The 20,152-nt window shown below is 44.3% G+C and overlaps 1 protein-coding gene across 1 annotated transcript in view; it reads left to right on the forward strand.

The window, feature by feature from the left end:
• LOC148401273 (uncharacterized) overlaps positions 1–20,152 on the forward strand; it is a 115,034-nt gene that overhangs the window by 67,794 nt on the left and 27,088 nt on the right. The window contains exon 2 of the mRNA XM_088368856.1: positions 5,134–5,342. Coding sequence (XP_088224982.1) covers positions 5,134–5,342 — 209 coding nt within the window. The remainder of the gene's footprint in view (positions 1–5,133; positions 5,343–20,152) is intronic.

Here is a 20,152-nt window from a genome sequence, read left to right on the forward strand (position 1 = left end):
TGGTTTTATAAACGTGTTATTTATGTAATAGTTATTTAAATAACTCTGAATGTTACATCAGGCCCGTTCTCAGCTCTTCGTTTGTTTTTATGTTACGTTAGCATACCAATCGTTTAGCCTGTTGTCGCTCGTTCATGTCTGTTATTGGTGTTGGATTTTGTCGAATCAATTTACCCCAAAATGCGACTTATACTCCGGAGCGACTTATATATGTTTGTTTTTTTCACTTTATTCCGACGACACATTATCAGTAGGGTAAAACTAACCTGTCTCACGACGGTCTATTGCGACGACACATTATCAGTAGGGTAAAATCCCTCACTGGTTACAGTTGTTCTGAATGGCCCCATTTTCCTGCTAATGGCTAATGCGACGTATATTCTGGAGCGACTTTTAGTCCGAAAAATACGGTATTAACTGTGAAATGCACCTTTCTTTTTTCTTTTGGATCATAGGCTCTTGTGTTGAATCAACTTCATTCATCCCTTAGGATTGCTCCCTCAACAAATTCAGTAGCTCACACAGAAATAGTACATAAGAGAACATTGCACATTAGTAACAAACAAAGAGGAGAGTAATAAATAAAGCGCATAGCAATAGCAATAATTTAAAAAAGAAAAAGTGTTGAGTAAGAAATAAAGGACAATAATAAAAAATAATAATCATCAAGTAATAGATAAAGTATTGAAGGTAATTACACTTGTGTATGCCAATCATGAGATGTCTCCCTTTGTCCCCGTTCCTATGAGCACCTTCCCTCAATTGAGGAGTTATACAGTTTGATGGAATGAGGAACAAAGGGGTTCAGTAATCTGTTGGTCCTACATTTGGGGAGGAGCAGCCTCCCACTGAACAGGCTCCTCTGAGTGACGATTATGGTGTGCAGAGGGTGGCTGGCATTGTTTATAATGTCCCCAATTTGTTCAGTGCCCTCAACTCTGCCACCCCCAGCTTCTTGCCGACCACAGAGCCGGCTCGCCTGACAAATTTGTGCAATCTAGCAGCATCCTTCTTGGATGGGCTGCTTCCCCAATACACCACGGTGTAGAAGAGGACACTAGCAACCGCAGACTGGTAGAACATCTCTAGCAGCTTTTTGCAGATGTTGAACGACCGCAGGAAGTACATCCTGCTCTGCATTTTCCTGTGCAGGTGGCTGGTGTGTGCTGACCAGTCCAGTTTACCATCCAGCTGAGTTTCGATCCAGACTTCGCAAAGTCGATGACCAGCTCCTTTGTCTTATTATTATTATTATTATTATGATTATTGTAGCTTAAGTTATAGCTACTCTCTAAGTTCGAACAGCTTCTGAGTATTGTGGCAGAGCACCATTTTTTTTGTACATTAATTGTGCTATTTTAAATTCAACCAGATCAGAGAATTTCATGATATTTCGTTTGATAAATAGTGGATTTGTTGGTTCTGTATATTTGGATCGATTGATAATACAGTGATCCCTCGGTACTTCGCGTTTCATTTATTGCAGCTTCACTACATCGCAGATTTTTTTTCTAAATTAAAAGAACATTTAAAAGTCAAAATAAAACCTCTTAATTGAGGAAACGTGTCTAACCTTCAGGACAATGTAGTATTGCTCCAACTGTTAGTTTACATTCCTTTAGAAGTCCGTTTTCACGTGTTAAGACTATCGCGAATTAGCATCTTTCCGCTAACTCGTTCGCCTGCCCAGTACAGTCAAACCTCGGTTTTCGACCACAATCCGTTCCAGAAGGCGGTACGAGAAGTGAATCGTTCGAATTCCTAATCTATTTTTCCCATTACAAATAATGGAAAAAAAAAATTCATCCGTTCCAAGACTAAAAAAAACGCCTTGTTTAAGCATTTTTTCATTTGTGAATTTTTGTTCAATCGCGCAACTGCAGCGCACTGCCGAATGCGCAACCGTAGCGCGCCGCCGACCGCGCAACTGCACCGCGCTGGTCGCATTATCGTGAAAGAGCGGCCGGTGTAATTTAGAAATTATTTTTAAAGTCCTGATGTACTTTCCAAAATTTTAGTCGACCTCAGTGGGAAGGGAGCTTAATTTGGTCCGATCGAGCAACTGCAGCGCGCTGGGCGCTCACTGTCGCATTGCTTGAAGAGTGTCTTTGTGTTTTAGGATGGCTTTACTGCTCCCACTTGCTTTCTTTGGAGGCATGATTAGAGTTCATGCAATTCTCAAAGTAACGAAAATACAATAACAACGAACGGAGTCAGTCGGCATCCGGGTCGCGCAGTTGGATTTTCTCGGGTCCTCTCGACTCATCTTGCAACGTTCGACCCCCGAATTTTTTTTCGACAACCGAAGCAAAAAAATCTCGAATATTTTGTTCGAATTCCCATTTGTTCGAGAACCGGGACGTTCGAAAACTGAGGTTTGACTGTACTTCTTGTTGGTGACCGTACTTAGCGGATTTCACTTATCGCGGGTGGTTTTTGGAACCAATTGTCCGCGATAAATGAGGGATTACTGTATTGCTTTTTTTGTCATTTGTGTCCTGTTTTACAGTCTATTTGTCTATATTTTGAAGCAATATTTTTGATATATCCACTCCACCATTTTAATCAAATTGTATTTGTCAACTATTGGAGTAAAGTTGCTGACGGTGTAGGGCAGGGGTGGCCAACCCGTGGCTCGCGAGCCGCATGTGGCTCTTTGCCTGGTTTCATGCGGCTCTTTTACGTTCATATCAACATTTGTGTTTTTTTGGGCGTGTTGCTTCGCTTGAGTTCAATATGGTATTTCCGTCAAACGCGCGGAAATCTCACAAAGGAGGAGAGGCAAACTACGGCCCGCGGGCCACATCTGGCCCACGGTGCCGTTTAATCCGGCCCACCAAACCTGAATAAAATGTATTATTGAACTTTTTTGGGGGGTCATTTTTCCTGCAATTAGTATGTTTCCCCAATAGATGGGGACGCGCCCGCCCGTGCATTTACTCCCGGAAGCCGTGTCAGAAAGCTCGGTGCACACTCACAAGTGCGTGTACGTACTAAGTAGTGCGGACCCGGCGCACTCCGCACTCGATTTCCATCTGTGACAAATTTCGAGTGTGGGCCGTGACGTCACATTCTCGTCATTCGCGCGCTGAGCTTTCAGATACAGTTTTACGTTAATGCCACCCTCAAGCCTTCCCCTGGAATCCTTCCACTAAAATGAGTGGCCCGAGGAAAAGAAAGGTGGACACTGAGTGTCGAGTGTTTAAAAAAAAAAAAAGAGAGAGGACAATTTGGCTCGACCTACGTGTGTGAGTAGATGTTCCGCCACGTGAACGTCAACAAAGCCCGTCACAGCTCTAGGCTAACAGACCGACACCTCGGCTCTATCCTAAGAATTACCACAACACATTTTATTCCAAACCATGATGCACTAGCAAAAAAGGGAGACCAACAATACTATTGATTTCTTTATTACTTTATTTAGAAGTATTCTTTCACTGATTCTTCTAGATGATGTATTTGGTCAGAATGTTTGCCGTTTGATGTGATTTCGCCTCATTAGATAAACATATTTCATAAATCTGACCTGCAGGCGCTGAAGTGATGGAAACGATTATTCATAATAACAGTGTCGTATTTAATGAGAATCACTGAGAGTAGTTTTTGGGTGAAATATTTTTTTTAATGCTGTTAATAAATGCATTTGTTTTCAAAAAGCTTTTTTTGAATATCCATGCTTTACTACCTACTAAAAGTACAAACCTTTTATGCAATGACCTTTACATGTCATTTCTATTACTTCACACAAACACTACATCCATCTGCTCCTGGTTTGGCCCCCCGGTCTAAATTTAGAACCAAATTCGGCCCATCAGTCAAAACGTTTGCCCCCCTGAACTAGAACATAAACAGAGTTTTGAACAGAGTAGGAACGTTTATATTTTTTTTGTTGAACACAATGGCAAGCCATTCGGCCTGATATGTCGACGTCATTAGCGCATTTCAAAGCTTCAAATCTTCAGGGCCACTTCAGCTCACTTCATGCTAATATCGATAAGGACTTTCCAAAAGGGACTGAATTTCGCATGCAGAAGTTGGACACTTTGAAAAGTCAGGCAGAAAAACAGGTACAGTTTTTCCAAAAAATTACGAAGCACTCAGAGACTGTCACACTTGCTTCGCATCAACTGACTTGGAACAGTGCACGGGCTAAAAAGCCATACAATGAAGGGGAGTTCGTTAAAAAATGCCTCAGTGACGGTGTTGAAGTCTTGTCTCCTGAAAACGACAAACTAAAACGACGGTATCAGACATCCAACAAAAAGAATTGCCTCGAGTAGCAACAATGGAATACAAGCCGGATTTGAAGACGATTGTTCAAGGCACGGAATGCACTAAGCAACATGCATAGTAAGTGAAAAAACGTTATTGTAAATTTTTATGTTTTTGTTTGTGGACTTTGTTGAGCTGAGAGTTTGTGTGTGTGACACAGTGCACACAATGTTCATTGTTGAAAATGACTGGTCTTAGTACTGTAGGAGTCCATTTCTGTCATCATGTTGGAGCGTGACATGATAATGTCACACAATAAATTTGGCTGAGCAGAGGTGTGTGTGTGTGGGGGGGGGGGGGGGGGTGTGATGTTCATGTGTGCTCATGTGTATGATTTGGCTCTTTGCGGTAACACAGTAAAAAATGTGGCTCTTAGTCTCTGACTGGTTGGCCACCCCTGGTGTCGGGGTACACTCGCCTCACTTGTGTGAGGATCAGTCCCCGCTCAGTAATGATGATTGGCTGTTTGTCTCTCTATATACCCTGTGGTTGGCTGGCGACCAATGTAAGGTGTAGTCTGCTTTTCACTTGCTGTAAAGCTGGGTTAGGCTCCAGCAGCCCTTGCGACCCTGAACAGGATAAGTGGTGTTGAAAATCATTGGATCTGTTGGACTATGACTTTTTCTTTTATACATGGACTGACGATGGATAGCGTGATGGACTGGTGACGGAACTGCTTTTAAAATAATGAGGACAGAGGGACGATTATATTCTGAATCAGAATAGACTGGCGAGGGCGAGACTGTGCCAGGACACGGACAAACATATTATTGTGTAGCCTTTTTTTCCTTCTGATCTATGTCTGGCTGTAAGAGTGTTTTCCAGTGTAGTTTTGAGTTTATGTGTCGTCCTTCTTGTCAGGCTCGTCAACCTACCCACCACAGACATCAAAATGAGCAGCAGCACTTTGTGGACCTGCAACTAACCAACATGCAGGTGGAGGGCAAAATGGGGCGGAGTCATCGGAGAAAACGCATGGCGCACACAAGCCACTCGGAGAAACACTGGGAAGCACTTAGAAACATAGGACTGATGGAGGTTAAGGAGGGGAGAGGCAGTTCCAACAGTGGGTATGTTATATGCATATAGTTGCATGCATATTTTTAGTTTAGAACCTTTCCTGTGTTATTTGCTGAAAATGTCAAATGTTGGTTGTTTTGTACTCAAGTCATTGCGCTGTCTAATAGAAAAGTAATGCTTTAACTGCAGTGGCGGAACACACACATGCCTACACTATATATAATTTACCAAAGTCAAATTCATATTGTACTAATTTAATGACCATTGAGAAATTAATTTGTCTGGTTTGTAAGGCAAAAAAGCATGTCTGTTCTCTCTCCCCTGTTTGATGGATGGATGGATGGATGGATGGATGGATGGATGGATGGATGGATGGATGGATGGATGGATGGATGGATGGATACTTTATTGATCCCCAATGGCAGGTCACACGTAGACATAGACAACCCTTCACGCTCACAATCACACCTTCGGACAATTTTGAGTGGTCAATCGGCCTACTATGCATATTTTGGGAATTTGGGAGGAACCCGTAAGAAACTCACGCAGGCACAAGGAGAATATGCAAACTCCACAAAGGAAGGCTGGAGCCGGAATCGAAACATGCACCTCTGAATTGTGGCGGACATGCTAACCAGTGCAACACTGTACCGCCCTGTTTTCTTTATTACTATATGTAATGTACATACAATAGTATTATGTTTGCTATGGCTCAGTAATTAGCGAGACATTACATGGTTTCCGATAAGCAACAGACAGTGATTCAATGTTGCAAGCTCGTTTGGTGTGCTGCTGTGTTCTGAGTGTGATCTGACTTTAGCCGTGTCTGAATGTATAGATACGTTATTGTTGTCTAGGGTTCCTAAATGCTTTATTTGTAAGCAATATGTATTATTGCCACATGCATACTTTCCAAATTTGGGCTGTGAGAGATGAGATTTTTTCTTATCAGCGTGAAAAATAGGGAGATTTTTTTGTGTGTGATTTCTTTCTGACAGGGGTGGAGGGGTGATTTGTCAAACCGGTTTCTTGCTTTACATGCTTGCCAACTTTGGGCTGTAAAAAATAGGGATTTTTTTTTCATCCCATTTCAGCCCCTACGACAGCGGTCTGCAACCACTGGTCCGAGGCCCTGTGCTTGTAACAGGCCACAGAAAAATTCTTAAAAGAAATTCACACACAGTTTGGAGCTGACATAAAAATTTTGTTTGGTATCAATTTTAGCAATTTACAACACATACATTATTCTACTGAGAGGAGAACTTGTCATCTTGCAGCATGGCTAATAATGGAACATAACATCTGTCTTTGTAAACAGATTAAAGCTGGTGTGCTGTTTAGTTTTAGCTAGTAATGTGCGGAAACCATGGGGCAGCAGAAATTTTATGTAACATCAAACACTCACATCCATCTCCTGGTTCTTTTTTTCATCCTCTTGTTTGTTTTTAAATGTTCTTTTTGCGTGCCCCTGATCGTTTCGACACCCGGCAGTAGGGGAATCCCCAACCCCCCCCGCTGTTCACTACTATGACATTTTTAGAGTACTGTCATTGAGGAAGACCAATATCAGCGGTTTGGGGAGAGCCCACCTGCTTGCACTCCTGGACATATGAGCAGGGGAGGGGAGGCTTAGTGACGAGCAGGTCGCACGGAGGGAAACGCAAGGAGGGAGCTGTGTTGCATTACATTTCCCACAATATAAACTGTCTACTTCACTGTAAAATCTAGAGATTAGCAGGAGGAATGACAGATCGGGGGGCAGGCGGAAGAGAGGGTTGAAAATCGTGAGTCTCCCACAAAAATCTGAAATGACTTTTTGGCCAGTTTTGTCATCTTACATCTATGGCCTGCACACATTCCTGCAGCAAAGCTAGGAAGTACACTTAGCTTCAGATAAATTGCTATTGCGACGACACATTATCAGTAGGGTAAAACTAACCTGTCTTAGCTTCAGCCAAAGGTCAACTAAATTGTTAACTAATATGTTAATGCTCAGTAGAACACATGGCACTCTTTGTTGTGATATGTTTCTTATAAAGGCTGTAATAATATTATCAGCAAGCTTTGAAGAAGCTTGATGTAACACTCTTGATCGTTTGAATCAGGTGAGGTGTGTTGCAGCAGAATGACATAGAAAACAGGCAGCACAGTGGCCTTCTTGGATCGAGTTTGGACACCCCTGGTCTCCTCCTCCTCATCATCATCATTGGTTTAAAGTCCGTTTTCCAGGCGCCGCTGGGTTGGACTGGGTTCTTGATATGGCTTTCTTCCACCATCTCCATGGCCATTTCGATGCCAAGTGCCTTCATGTCGGCTGACACGGTCGTCTGCCAGGACTTTTTAGGTCGGCCACTGGGTCTTGTTCCCTCTACGTTATACGACATAACTTTCTTCACCCAGTCGTTCTCGTCCTTCCTCACTACATGTCCGTACCATCGCAGTCTGCCTCTCCTCACCACATCCACTATGGCCTCCACTCCCATCTTCTTTGTCAGCTCTGCACTGTTTTTTTTCTCCCTCATTGACACACCACACATCCATCTGATCATCCTCATTTCTGCTCTGTTTAGTTTTTCTTTGTGTTCTGTTTTCAGGGCCCATGCCTCACTTCTGTACGTCATACTACTTCTGACGCAGGCTGAGTACACTTGGCCTCTCATCTTCAGGGATGGGGCCTTAGATGTTAAGAAGGGCATGAGTTCCCTGAATTTCTTCCACCCGCTTCTCACCCTTGTGGTCACTGCTAGGTCCACCCCCCCCCCCCCCCCCCCCATCTGCGTTAAGCATGTCTCCAAGGTAGCAGAAGCTGTCCAACACCTCGTACATCTCCCCATCTACGATGAGCCCCTCTTGCTCAGCTGGGTCTGCTTGGGCGACTTCTCCCCTGCACCGCTTGCATTTGAAGGTGTCACTTGCACTTTACTCCGCTGCATCTCCGGTGTACCCATCTCTGACAACCCTTGCACTGGATAGAGTTAGCTTGCACCCCCTTCCCGCTAACTCCACATGGCCATGCTCCTGACTGTGGTACCACTCCCAGGCCAGCACCACCGACCATGACCGTTGATTTTGCCGCATTCGCCTTCATTCCTTTCACTTCCAGGCAGGTCTTCCAGGCTGCTAGCTTCCTAGCTAGGTCTTCTCGACTCTGAGCCATCAATACCAGGTCATCCGCGTAGAGCAGCTCCCATGGTAGTCCACCCCTCACTAACCTCGATACCACATCCATCACGATAGCAAACAATAATGGGCTGAGCACCGATCCCTGGTGCACTCCTACCCTTACTTCAAACCCATTACTGTCGCCAACTCCTGTTCTAACAGCTGTGCATGCTCTGCAGTAGAGAGTATTCACAGCCTTAACCAGTCCCTCTTCCACGCCCGACTTCCTTAGGGCCCATCTCACCACCTCCCTTGGCACCCTGTCGAATGCTTTTTCCAGGTCAACAAAAGCGAAGTACAACCTCTTCCTCTTCTCCTGGTGTTTCTCCTGCATCTGTCGGATGACAAAAATTGCGTCTGTTGTACCAGGCATGAAGCCATACTGCATCTTGTCCACCTCTACCCGTGACCTCACCCTCATTTCCAACACCCTCTCTAACAACTTCATTCCATGCTCCAGCAGCTTTATGGCCCTGTATGACCCGCATGCAAATGGGTCCCCTTTCCCTTTGAATAGCGGCACCAGGACGTTCTTGTCCAGTCCTCCGGAATGTGCCCCTCAGCGATGACACTGTTACACAGGTCAGTCAGACACTGCACACAGACGTCTCCCGCTGCCTTTAGCATCTCTGCCACCACTTCAGATGGTCCAGCTGCCTTTCCATCCTTCATGGCCTTCATGGCTTTCCCCACTTCTGTTCGCGTGATCAGGCCACATTCACCCTCCACTTCGTTGCATCCCACCTCTCCATCCCAGTCATTCTCCACATTCAGCAGCTTCTCCATGTACCTTCGCCATACTTCCTTCACTCCTCTGTTGTCTGTCACGATGTTGCCATCCTCATCCTTTACACAGTTTGCACCGGTCACATCACGCCTCTCCTTAACCATTTGCTTTGCTATCTTGAAGAAGCTCTTTCGTCCTCTCTCACTCTCCAATTCACTTGCAAATTCTTTCCTCTTGGTCTCTTGGGCCTCCCACACTGCTGTCCGTGACGCCCTCCTTGCCTCTACATTCCGCGCTCGGTCTGCCTCCCTTTTAGATTTCTTCCATACTTTATGGCACCTCCTCTTCTCATTCACCGCTCTTTTGACGCTGTCATTCCACCACCATGTCTCTCTTTGTCTTGCTTTACCCTTTGACCATCCGCACACCTCCTCTGTAGCTTCAAGCAGAGCCTTCTTCATTGCCTGCCACTTGCCATCCACACCACCCGACTCCATCATCTCCTCCATTTCTTCTGCTATATGCTCAATCTTCTCCCTAAACTCGTTATTACTCCCTGCGCTATGTAGCTTCCACACCTTCAACTTGGGAGGATGCTTCTTAGCCCCCACCTTCTTGATTCGCAGAGTTAGGTCTCCGATGACTAGGCGATGCTGAGACACAGACTCTTCTCCGGGGATTGCCTTGGCATCCCTGACCAGGATGCGGTCCTCCTTTCTGACCATGTGTAATCTAGTGTGCTCTTGTAGCCACCCGAACTGTATGTTACTAATTTGGCTTCGTCCTTCTTGAAAAGCGTGTTGCACAGCACCAGCTCCAGTGCGTCGCCAAACTCTATGATCCTCTCTCCTTCTGCGTTCCGCATGCCGTACCCCTGTCCCCCATGTACCCCCTCAAAGCCATCTGACTCCCTCCCCACGTGTCCATTCAGATCACCTTCTAGAATTATGACCTCATTCTGGGGGATCCCTGACAGCACCATGATGGCCTTGTCCCAGAACGCATCCTTCTCGTCCTGACTTCTGCCAACTTGAGGGGCATAGATTGAAATTACGTTTGTCAGGCGCTTCCCAACGATCAACTTCACAAAGATGATCCGCTCATTTACCCTGCTAATGCTTAGCACTTGATCTATCCACTTTTCAGCAATAAGTACTCCAACACCACTAGTCCCTTCATTGCAGCCTTGCCAGAAGAACTTGTACCTTCTGCCGATTGCACCCAGCATCTTTGCACTTCCACCCTTCCATCTCGACTCCTGGACACAGCAGACATCCACCCTTCTCCTGTGTAGAGCCTCAACCACCTCCCCGGATCGGTGCGACACGCTGCCGATGTTCCATGTAGCCACCCTAACACGTGCCTCCTGCCCCTCTCTATTCCGGTTCAGGCCTCCCCGCAGTCCATCGGGCTGAGAGCAGTCATATCCACCTGCGGTTTGGCCTCCTTTTCCATTATTCTTTTTGTCGTAGGCTGTTGAAAATGCCCACGGGGTACTTAAGGCTGTACCCCGCCTCTTCTGTGTTTGTCTAGCCATACTGAAAATATTTTTGGAGCAAAAAGATTTTACAGTCGGATGCCCTTCCTGACACCAACCCAAGGGGAAATTGATTTTCTGTAGGGGTTGACTCCCTTAGCCCATTCCTCTCCCGAGGAGCCCACTGGGTAGTGGTACTATTCAACCCATAGTTGGGGGCTGGTTCGTGGGCACCAGGGCGTGTCCACACACCGGTGGGCCTGCGTGCCGCACGTCAAGGGGCCAGACCTCCTCCGAGTCCCTTGTAGTTTTGCCTGGGTCCGTGTTGTATCTAGTTACCATGTGTCGCCGCGTGGAGGCAGTACATAGGGCTTGCTGTTAGAGAGGCTATGTACTGGCAGGGAGAGACTTACGCACTCGGCTCTCCCGTTCGCATACTGCTAACCAGCGGTGAGGGTTGACAGTGAGAAGTGACATGCACTGGGCACTCCACCAACACACTAGACGCATCACAACAACCCGACGTGGTCTTATGAAGTCAGACACACCTGGTACTAAAATGTTTGGAGTGTGCTGCCTTTGTTGAAAAAATAATAATTTCATACACAATCACTATTATTGCAAATCTATTAATATTATAGTGCAATAAATAATGTACACACAATGTCCCTCTGTAAGAGCGATTTATGAAAATATAAAAATCCAGATAATACTGCGGTACTAGGCTCCTCTTGTTCTTCACAAAAGGTTGAAAAATATGAAAATTCAGACAGATTTTTCTGGAAGTAAGTGTCATGGATTGAATGGAGCTGGGTGACCAAATGCAGCTTGGACCAGGGTTTATTGAGGAAACGGACTAGAGGCTAGACTGGAGACGAGGATAACTGAACAGAACTGACAGACAAACACAAGAAAGGCAAAACGAGAAATAAGACGAGAACAGACCAGAGAAACAAGAGAAAGAAGAACAATCCAACAGGAAATGACACGCAGACAGCTTGGGAGGGGTGGGGGGGAGGGGCGATGGGGAGAGGGAGCCAAAACAAATTCCAGTCGAATCGGCCACGACAGGTTAATTAAACGCCATATCATAGAAATGTGTCTTTAAACGTGTTTCTAGTGAGGTAGTAGTTCTAATATCCATTGGTAGGGCATTCCAAAGCTCTGGAGCCCGAATAGAAAATGCTCTAGACCCTGCAGACATTTTCTTGGCCATCTGTGTCACTATAAAGATTACCGTTTTGCAAACGAAGGTTATGAGACAGAACATAAGAAACAACTAGGTCGACGAGATATGAAGGCGCTAAGCCATGCAATGATTTATAGGTTAATAGAAGAACCTTGAAGTCACATCTTAAATGGACCGGGAGCCAATGTAAGTTGGCTAATATTGGGGTAATGTGATCAAATTCTCTTGTCCGTGAGAGCAGCCTTGCAGCAGCATTTTGTACTAATTTTTTGTACTAACTTTTGATGCTGGACTTAGGAAAACCAGAGAATAATGCATTACAGTAGTCCAGGCGCGATATGATGAACGCATGTATAATAGTTTCCGCATCACCAGTCGAGAGGATCGGACGAATCTTAGCAATATTACGAAGGTGAAAAAACGTAATTCTGGTTATACTCTTAATGTGCGTTTGGTCAAATATTACCCCGAGATTAGTTACAGTATCGCTCTGAGTGATAGTACGGTTATCTATAGTTATCGTGGTTTCCTTAAATAAGTGTTGATAACGAGTTGGACCAATTATCAACATCTCAGTTTTATCTGGGTTAAGACGAAGGAAGTTGAGAGACATCCATTGCTTGATCTCCGCAAGGCACGCCTCAAGATTACAACAGTCTTGCGGATCTGTCATCGATAACGGCATATATAGTAATTGGGTGTCATCCGCGTAACATTGAAAACTAATATTATATTTACGTATTATGTCCCCAAGCGGAATCATATAAATATTAAATAGAATTGGTCCGAGTACCGATCCCTGTGGGACACCACACGTAACATTATAGAGCTCAGAGGACGTACTGCCACGGACCACTCGGTGCGTCCTGTCTGACAGATAGGAATAGAACCAGCCTAGTGCTGACCCTGAAATACCAACACAACTTTTAAGACGCTCTAATAAAATATCGAAGTCTATAGTGTTGAAGGCAGCACTAGGAGTAGTAACAATACCGATGAAGTGTTTGAATCCATAGCTATGAGGAGATCATTAATCACTTTAGTAAGTGGTATCTCAGTGGAATGATTAGCTATAAAACCAGACTGAAAAGATTATTGGTGACCATGTAATCAATAAACTGCTGTGCTACTACTTTTTCAAGAAGTTTTGCTATAAATGGGAGGTTTGAAACTGGCCTATAATTACTGAGACAGTCCGGGTTAAGATTTGGTCGCTTAAGTAACGGGTTAATGATAGCGGTTTTAAAGGCTGTTGGCACTATCCCAGGGGAGACAGACAATTAATTCTATTTAAGACGAACGGTCCTAAAATTTGAAATAATTTTTTAAATAGTTTGGCTGAAAGCGGGTCGAGTAAACATGTTTTTTGTTTAGCCGCACTAACCAATTGTGTAAGCCTTTCAAGGGACACGCTTTTAAAATTTGAGAGGGTTATTGCATGATCGTCAGCGCCGGTAATCGGCGGTTTCGACTCAGCGATTGGAATGGTCATCTTGATCTCATCCCTAATGGATTCTATCTTTCGAGCGGGATATTTCAGTTTTTTTCTTACATAAGCCGCACCGGGCTGTAAGCCGCACGTGCACACGAGTTTTTTTACAAAGAAAGACAGTACATAGAAAGCCTTTTTAACGTTTTAATAACATACTTGAACATGTCTTTCTAAACATTGCCTGTGACTCAGCAGTAGTAGCGCAGCAACGCGGAAGTGTGCACGCGAGTTATTAGCAAAGAAAGACTGGACACAGTAAGTTTTTCTAAAGCTTTAATAACATACCTTAACATTTCTTTCCAAACACTGCCTGTGACGCGGCAGTAATACCGCAGCAACACGGAAGTAACACAGCAAAGTCACTGAGACGCGGCGGTAACACAGCAGCAACACGGTAGCACAGCACTAACAGGGCTGATTAAAAAAACATACTAGTAAAAGTAAAATAAAGAGCTTCATCGTCTTCATCTTCCTCCTGTGCACTGAAACCATCGAAGTCTTCCTCCTTAGTGTCCGATTGGAATAGCGTTAGATATCCTTCGCCTCACACTTTCTCAGTCTCTCTTTCGTCGTTGCTTTTACGCATTTCTTCGAGTGTGATGCTAATCTTATTCATGCACGAAGCGCTAAATTACATTAAACTAGCGAGCGACACGTATAGCTTAAAAGCGGCATCATATGCATTTCTTTTGTCCCCCATAATGACGGTTTGTGTATAAAAGCTTCCTTTCAGTAATGTCCGTCGTCTTGATCTCGTTCTGTCTCTTTGTGTGAGTGCGGGCGTGTACGTGATGCGCGAGACGATCAAAACCCAAACTAGAACGTCTTCTTCGGCGCATTATCTCTTCTTCGTCTGTCTCGCTCTTGCTTCCTGTAGAGCGCCCCCTGGAGACCGGAGGCCGTTAAAATCCATAAGTACGCTCCAGAGTAGACACAACATAATGTCATCTACATCGACTGCCTTTGGCTTAAAAGTGGCATCATATGCATTTCTTTTGTCCCCCATGATGACGGTTTGTGTATAAAGGCTTCCTTTCAGTAATGTCCGTCTTGATCGCGTTCTGCGTGATGCGCAAAATGTAAACACAAACTAGCGCGTCTTCTTCGGCGCATTATTTCTTCTTCGCCTGTCTCGCTCTTGCTTCCTGCTAGAGCGTCCCCTGGAGGCCGGAGGCCGTAAAATCCATAAGTACGCCGCGCCGCCGTTTAAGGTTCAAAGTAACCTTCTGAATAAAATGCATTAAAAGTTCACATTCATTACCACTTGTTTTTGGTGAGCAAAATGTCAGAAGAATTGAATTTAAATGCTGATTGATTGGGTTTTAATACAATGCAGATGGTCCAAACAGCGCCACTGCTTTGTGTAATCTCTGAGTCACATGGCAGAGTAAGAGAAAGGGTTTAGAGCACAGGTGTCAAACTCAAGGCCCGGGGGCCAGATACGGCCCGCCACATCATTCTATGTGGCCCACAAAGACAAATTGTGGATCAAATTTGTGTGTCATTACTAGAATTGCAAATTGTCTTCACTTTTAATATCTTTTTTTTTAATATTTGACCAGATTTTACTGGTCTGATTTGAAAACGAGTTATTTGTCAGTTTGTTTTGTAGCTTTTACTGTATATAATAGTGTTAAGAGTAAAAGTGATCAAGTCATCACAAAAATCACGAAAAAAATCTTATATAAGCCGCAGAGTCCAAAATTTTTGGAAAAAGTCGCGGCTTATAGTCCGTAAATTACGGTATTTAGGATTGGTTTTATTGAGATTAATGACTTGCGAAAACGCCTGGGAACGCCTTGGGATCCCCCGGGATGAGCTGGATGAAGTGGCTGGGGAGAGGGAAGTCTGGGAGTCCCTCCTGAAGATGCTGCCCCCGCGACCCGACCCCGGATAAGCGGAAGAAGATGGATGGATGGATGGATGGATGGATGGATGGATGGATGGATGGATGGATGGATGGATGGATGGATGGATGGATGGATGGAAAAAACGAGGTTTTGCTAAGATAAGCGCATCTTTATATTTCAGGAGGCTGTCATGCCATGCCTGATGGAAAACCTCAAGTTTGGTTAAACGCCATCTGCACTCATGCTTTCTACATAATCGCTTAAGCGTACGTGTTTCATCAGTGAACCACGGAGTAGGCAATCTACGGCGAGTTTTCAGACGTAGCGGCGCCACAGAGTCGATGGCATTTAACAATGTCGCATTGAATTCATTTGTAAGATTATCAATAGAGCCGATATATGCGAGAAATATGGCAGTTGCCGGCGACAGTAACTCAGATAGCGCAGTTGCAGTCATGGAGTTAATATTACGGCTGCTATGATAAAGATTGCTCACTTGTCTTTGACAAAGAATTAAAATTTCTAATTTTATTAAGTAATGATCAGACAAAACAGTAGTGTATGGCAGTACTGTTATATTTGAGGTTGCAAGTCCTCGGGATAATACCAGATCTAAGGTATTTCCATTCTCATGCGTTGCTGCCTGTATGGCTTGCGTAAAACCAAACGTATCAGTTCAAGTCTGAAACGCCAAAGTAAGTGGCTCTGACGGTAACTTCATGTGAATATTGAAATCGCCCATGATTATTATATTATCCGCATTTGTCACTAGATCAGCCATGAATTCTGAAAATTCATCCAGGAAGCCAGAGTAAGCCCCGGGTGGACGGTAAATAACAGCAAGATAAAATGATGGTAAAGTGGTGGATCGGACAGTGAGAACTTCAAATGTTTTAAATACGTTAATCGAACGAGGCCTAAATCTAAGATTGGAATTTGAGATGAGGGCGACACCCCCACCCTTTTTTCGAGGACGCGCCACATGCGAGCTCACAAAATTTGGAGGCCAGGCCTCATTAAGCGGCAGCAGTTTATTAGGTTTTAACCAGGTCTCGCAAAGACCAAAAACCTTTAGATTATGTTCCGTGATGAGGTTATTAACGAGAACTGCTTTCGTATGAGGCGATCTAATATTCATAAAACCGAGTTTAAGTTTAATCGGTCGATCAGGGTTCGTATCTATCGAAGGATTTTTAAACGAAATGCGAGTAAGATTGTGTTCTCTAGGCCTGACATCACCTCTCAAATGTTTGTTAGCGCGGTGGGACGATACGACCGTGGGAATTTGATAGTAAATATTTGTTACACATGTAATATTTTCTGAAACAGGCACCGTTTCATCGATACCGGTCGGGATGGAGTGATTGGATTTGTCTACTACCTCAGTAGAAAGTATGTTCACGTGTACTGTAGCACTATTCAAACTGTGACGCTCTAGTCTACACAAGGAGCGATGCGCATGCTGGAAATCTAGCCTAGCGCTAGTTAACTTTATCTTAACAGACTCCAAACCCATCCTGACAGGTGGTCAAATCACCTGTGCCCCAGCCAGTCCTTCCTCAGCAGGTCGGGGCGGCACCAGAAGGAGGACCAGTTATCTATAAAATACAGTCCCTGCTTTTTACAGAACCCAGCCATCCATCGATTAAGGGAGACTAATCTACTAAACCTCTCATCAGTGCCTCTCCCAGGCAGGGGGACAGAGACAAATACTTGATGCCGACTCATCTTTCTGGCGAGATCATAAGTCCTCGCTATGTTTTTCTTTGTGATCTCTGATTGCCTCATCCTCACATCATTGGCGCCGATGTGTATCACTATGTCCGAGTTGCTAGTGTTGTTGGAATTACGTTGTTGACTAGGCCTATTGCGAGTCAGCTCCCTAAGATTAGCTTCTATGTCGGTGCTCTGCCCCCAGGAATACACATTACCGTGGCTGGATTTTTAAGCGTAATATTTTGGGTAATGGAGTCACCTATGACCAAAGTGCGAGGGCCAGTAGACCGAGATGACTTTGGACGGCTATGTGTCTTACCTGGCTCATCGCGATTAGCAAGCCGCTTGGGGCTAATGCTAACTGGGCTAGTGGGCTGACTACAGTCCGCGTCTGTGTCCGCCACATCTACTGTTATCGCACTATTCTGCTCTAGCTGGCGGACACGTCCCTCTAGAAGGGACAACCTCTCTAAGAGAAGGGTGCAGTTGGTGCACGAAGCCGTACAAACCTCTTGATCCACAGCCATACTTTATGTGTCCGATGATGGACAGTCGGCAAACGACCACGACGCCTCCGCTGAGAGCCGGACAGTGACGTGGTCAAAATGGCAAGGATTGACGATCCGCGACTTTCAACAAAAGTAAACTCCCAAAAGTGGAGTCAAAAATGTAAAAAACAAGGAGAAACTCAAACCCCATCACCAGATTAGACCACGGATAGGTAATGGGATATGTGACTGCATCTCAACCAAAACCCCGAGTTTTCTGACCCGACACGTGGTTTGATGAGGCGACGAGTGAGAAAAAAATGTAAAAATGTAAAAAGCAAGGAAAAACTAGAAAAGCTGTAGGAATGTCGATCGTCTCTCTAGTGACGCTGCGGTGCTCTACGTGACGCTCCCACGTCACACGCCGCCGAAGGCCGACTGTGTGACGGCCGCTGGATCCGCACCGCCGAAACTGGTGGCGGCCACAGCATCCGCGCCGTCGGAACTGGGTGGGGCTCTGTGGCGACCATGCCGTTGTTGCGGGAGCTGGTAAATGTTGGTCCAAGTGCTGGTTGCTGAATTGGTCGGATTGTTCTGTCATGGATTGAATGGAGCTGAGCGACCAAATGCAGCTTGGACCAGGGTTTATTGAGGAAATGGACTAGAGGCTAGACTGGAGACGAGGATAACAGAACTGACAGACAAACACAAGAAAGGTGAAACGAGAAACAAGATGAGAACAGACTAGACAAACAAGAAACAATCTGACGGGGAGTGACACGCAGACAGGACTTAAATACATGACAGGTAACGAGAGGCAGGTGACAGCGATTACATAGATTGTGAGCAGACACAGGAGGGGAGGGGCGACGCGAACAGAAACTATGGCAACACAGTAAGTTAGCAACACAGCCAAAATGTACTGTATGTTAAGATTTGTTTCAGGCAATTATTGGATTTCCCCTTCTTGCCGCCCCCGTTCTCATCATTAATGTTCCAGCAAGTTTCTATTGTGGTTTCTTGCAGGATCTAGTTCCAAATTATGGCCTGTGTATTGCTCAAACAATTATGGAAAAATACTGTAAATACCATATTTTCCGGACGATAAGTCGCTCCGAGTGCAAGTCGCACCAGCCATAAAATGCATAATAAAGAAGAAAAAAATATATCTATGTAAGTCGCACCGGAGTACAAGTCGCATTTTTGGGAGAACTATTTTTGACAAAATCCAACACCAAGAACAGGCATGAACAGACAACAACAGGCTAAACAATACGGTATGCTAACGTTACATAAACACAAACGTGGAGCTGAGAACGTGCCTGACGTAACATTAACAGTTATTCAAATAACTATAATATAAATAACACGTTTATCAAACAATCTGTGTCACTCCAAATCATTAAATCCATCGAAATCTTCCTTCTTTGTGTAAACAACCCCGCTTCTGACCCCGAAAGTGCATGCGGAGCTGACGTTGGACTCGTCGTTAGTTGCAGTTCTAATTATTCCACAGGCCCATATAACTATATATGAACTATATATCAAATAACTAGAACAGATATGGGCAAACTACGGCCCGCGGGCCACATCCGGCCCACGGGGCCGTTTCATCCGGCCCGCCAAACCTGAATAAATTGTATTATTAAACTTTTTTTAGGGTAATTTTCCCAGCAATTAGTATGTTTCCCCAATAGATGGGGAAGCGCCCACCCGCGCATTTATTCCCGGAAGCCGTGTCAGAAAGCTCGGTGCACACTCACAAGTGCGTGTACGTTCTAAGTAGTACGGACCCTCCGCGCTCTATTTCCATCAGTGCTGAATTTCGAATGTGGGCTGTGACGTCAGCATTCTCGTAATTCGCGCGCTGAGCTTTCAGATACAGTTTTACGCTAATGCCACCCACAAACCTTCCCCTGGAATCCTTCCATTAAAATGAGTGGCCCGAGGAAAACAAAGGTGGACACTGAGTGCCGAGTGTTTAAAAAAAGATTGGACAAAAATTACCACAACAAATTTTATTCCAGACCATGATGCACTTGCAAAAAAGGGAGACCAACAATACTATTGATTTCTTTATTACTTTATTTAGATGTATTTTTTCAAAGATTCTTCAAGATGATGTTTTTGGTCAGAATGTTTGCCGTTTGATGTGATTTCGCCTCATTAGATAAACATATTTCATAAATCTGACCTGCAGGCACTGAAGTGATGGAAACGATTACCGTAATTTCCGGACTATAAGTCGCGTTTTTTTTCATAGTTTGGGTGGGGGGGCGACTTATACTCAGGAGCGACTTATATATATGTTTTTTTTTAATAAATTTTTACTTGATCATTAAGACATCACTTACAAGTATAGTTCACCACTTCCCATGTTATTTTTAGTATAGTTGATCACGTAACATGCTTTTATATCTTTATCTTGAACATATTCAAAACATAAAAAATAGAGAAAACATCAAATAAAGCAATTAACACTTTAAAGCACCATATCCAAGTCCACTGTCTGTTTGATCCTCTTATATTTATTATTATTATTTATTATTATTTGTTTATTTATCATTTATTCAACACTCTTATTCATTCATTGTTTATGCCTTCTTGGGTTTTTTTGTGTTGCTTGTATGCATATGTGTACTATCTCACCGAGGGATAGTGGGAACATAATTTCAATCTCTTTGTGTGTCTTGGTATACGAAAAAAAATCGACAATAAAGCAGACTTTGTCTTTGATAAAACAACCAAATAAACAAAAC

The sequence above is a fragment of the Syngnathus floridae genome, chromosome 2, assembly GCF_059516105.1.
Source record: "Syngnathus floridae isolate MCC-2025c chromosome 2, RoL_Sflo_1.0, whole genome shotgun sequence".
Lineage (NCBI taxonomy): Eukaryota > Metazoa > Chordata > Actinopteri > Syngnathiformes > Syngnathidae > Syngnathus > Syngnathus floridae.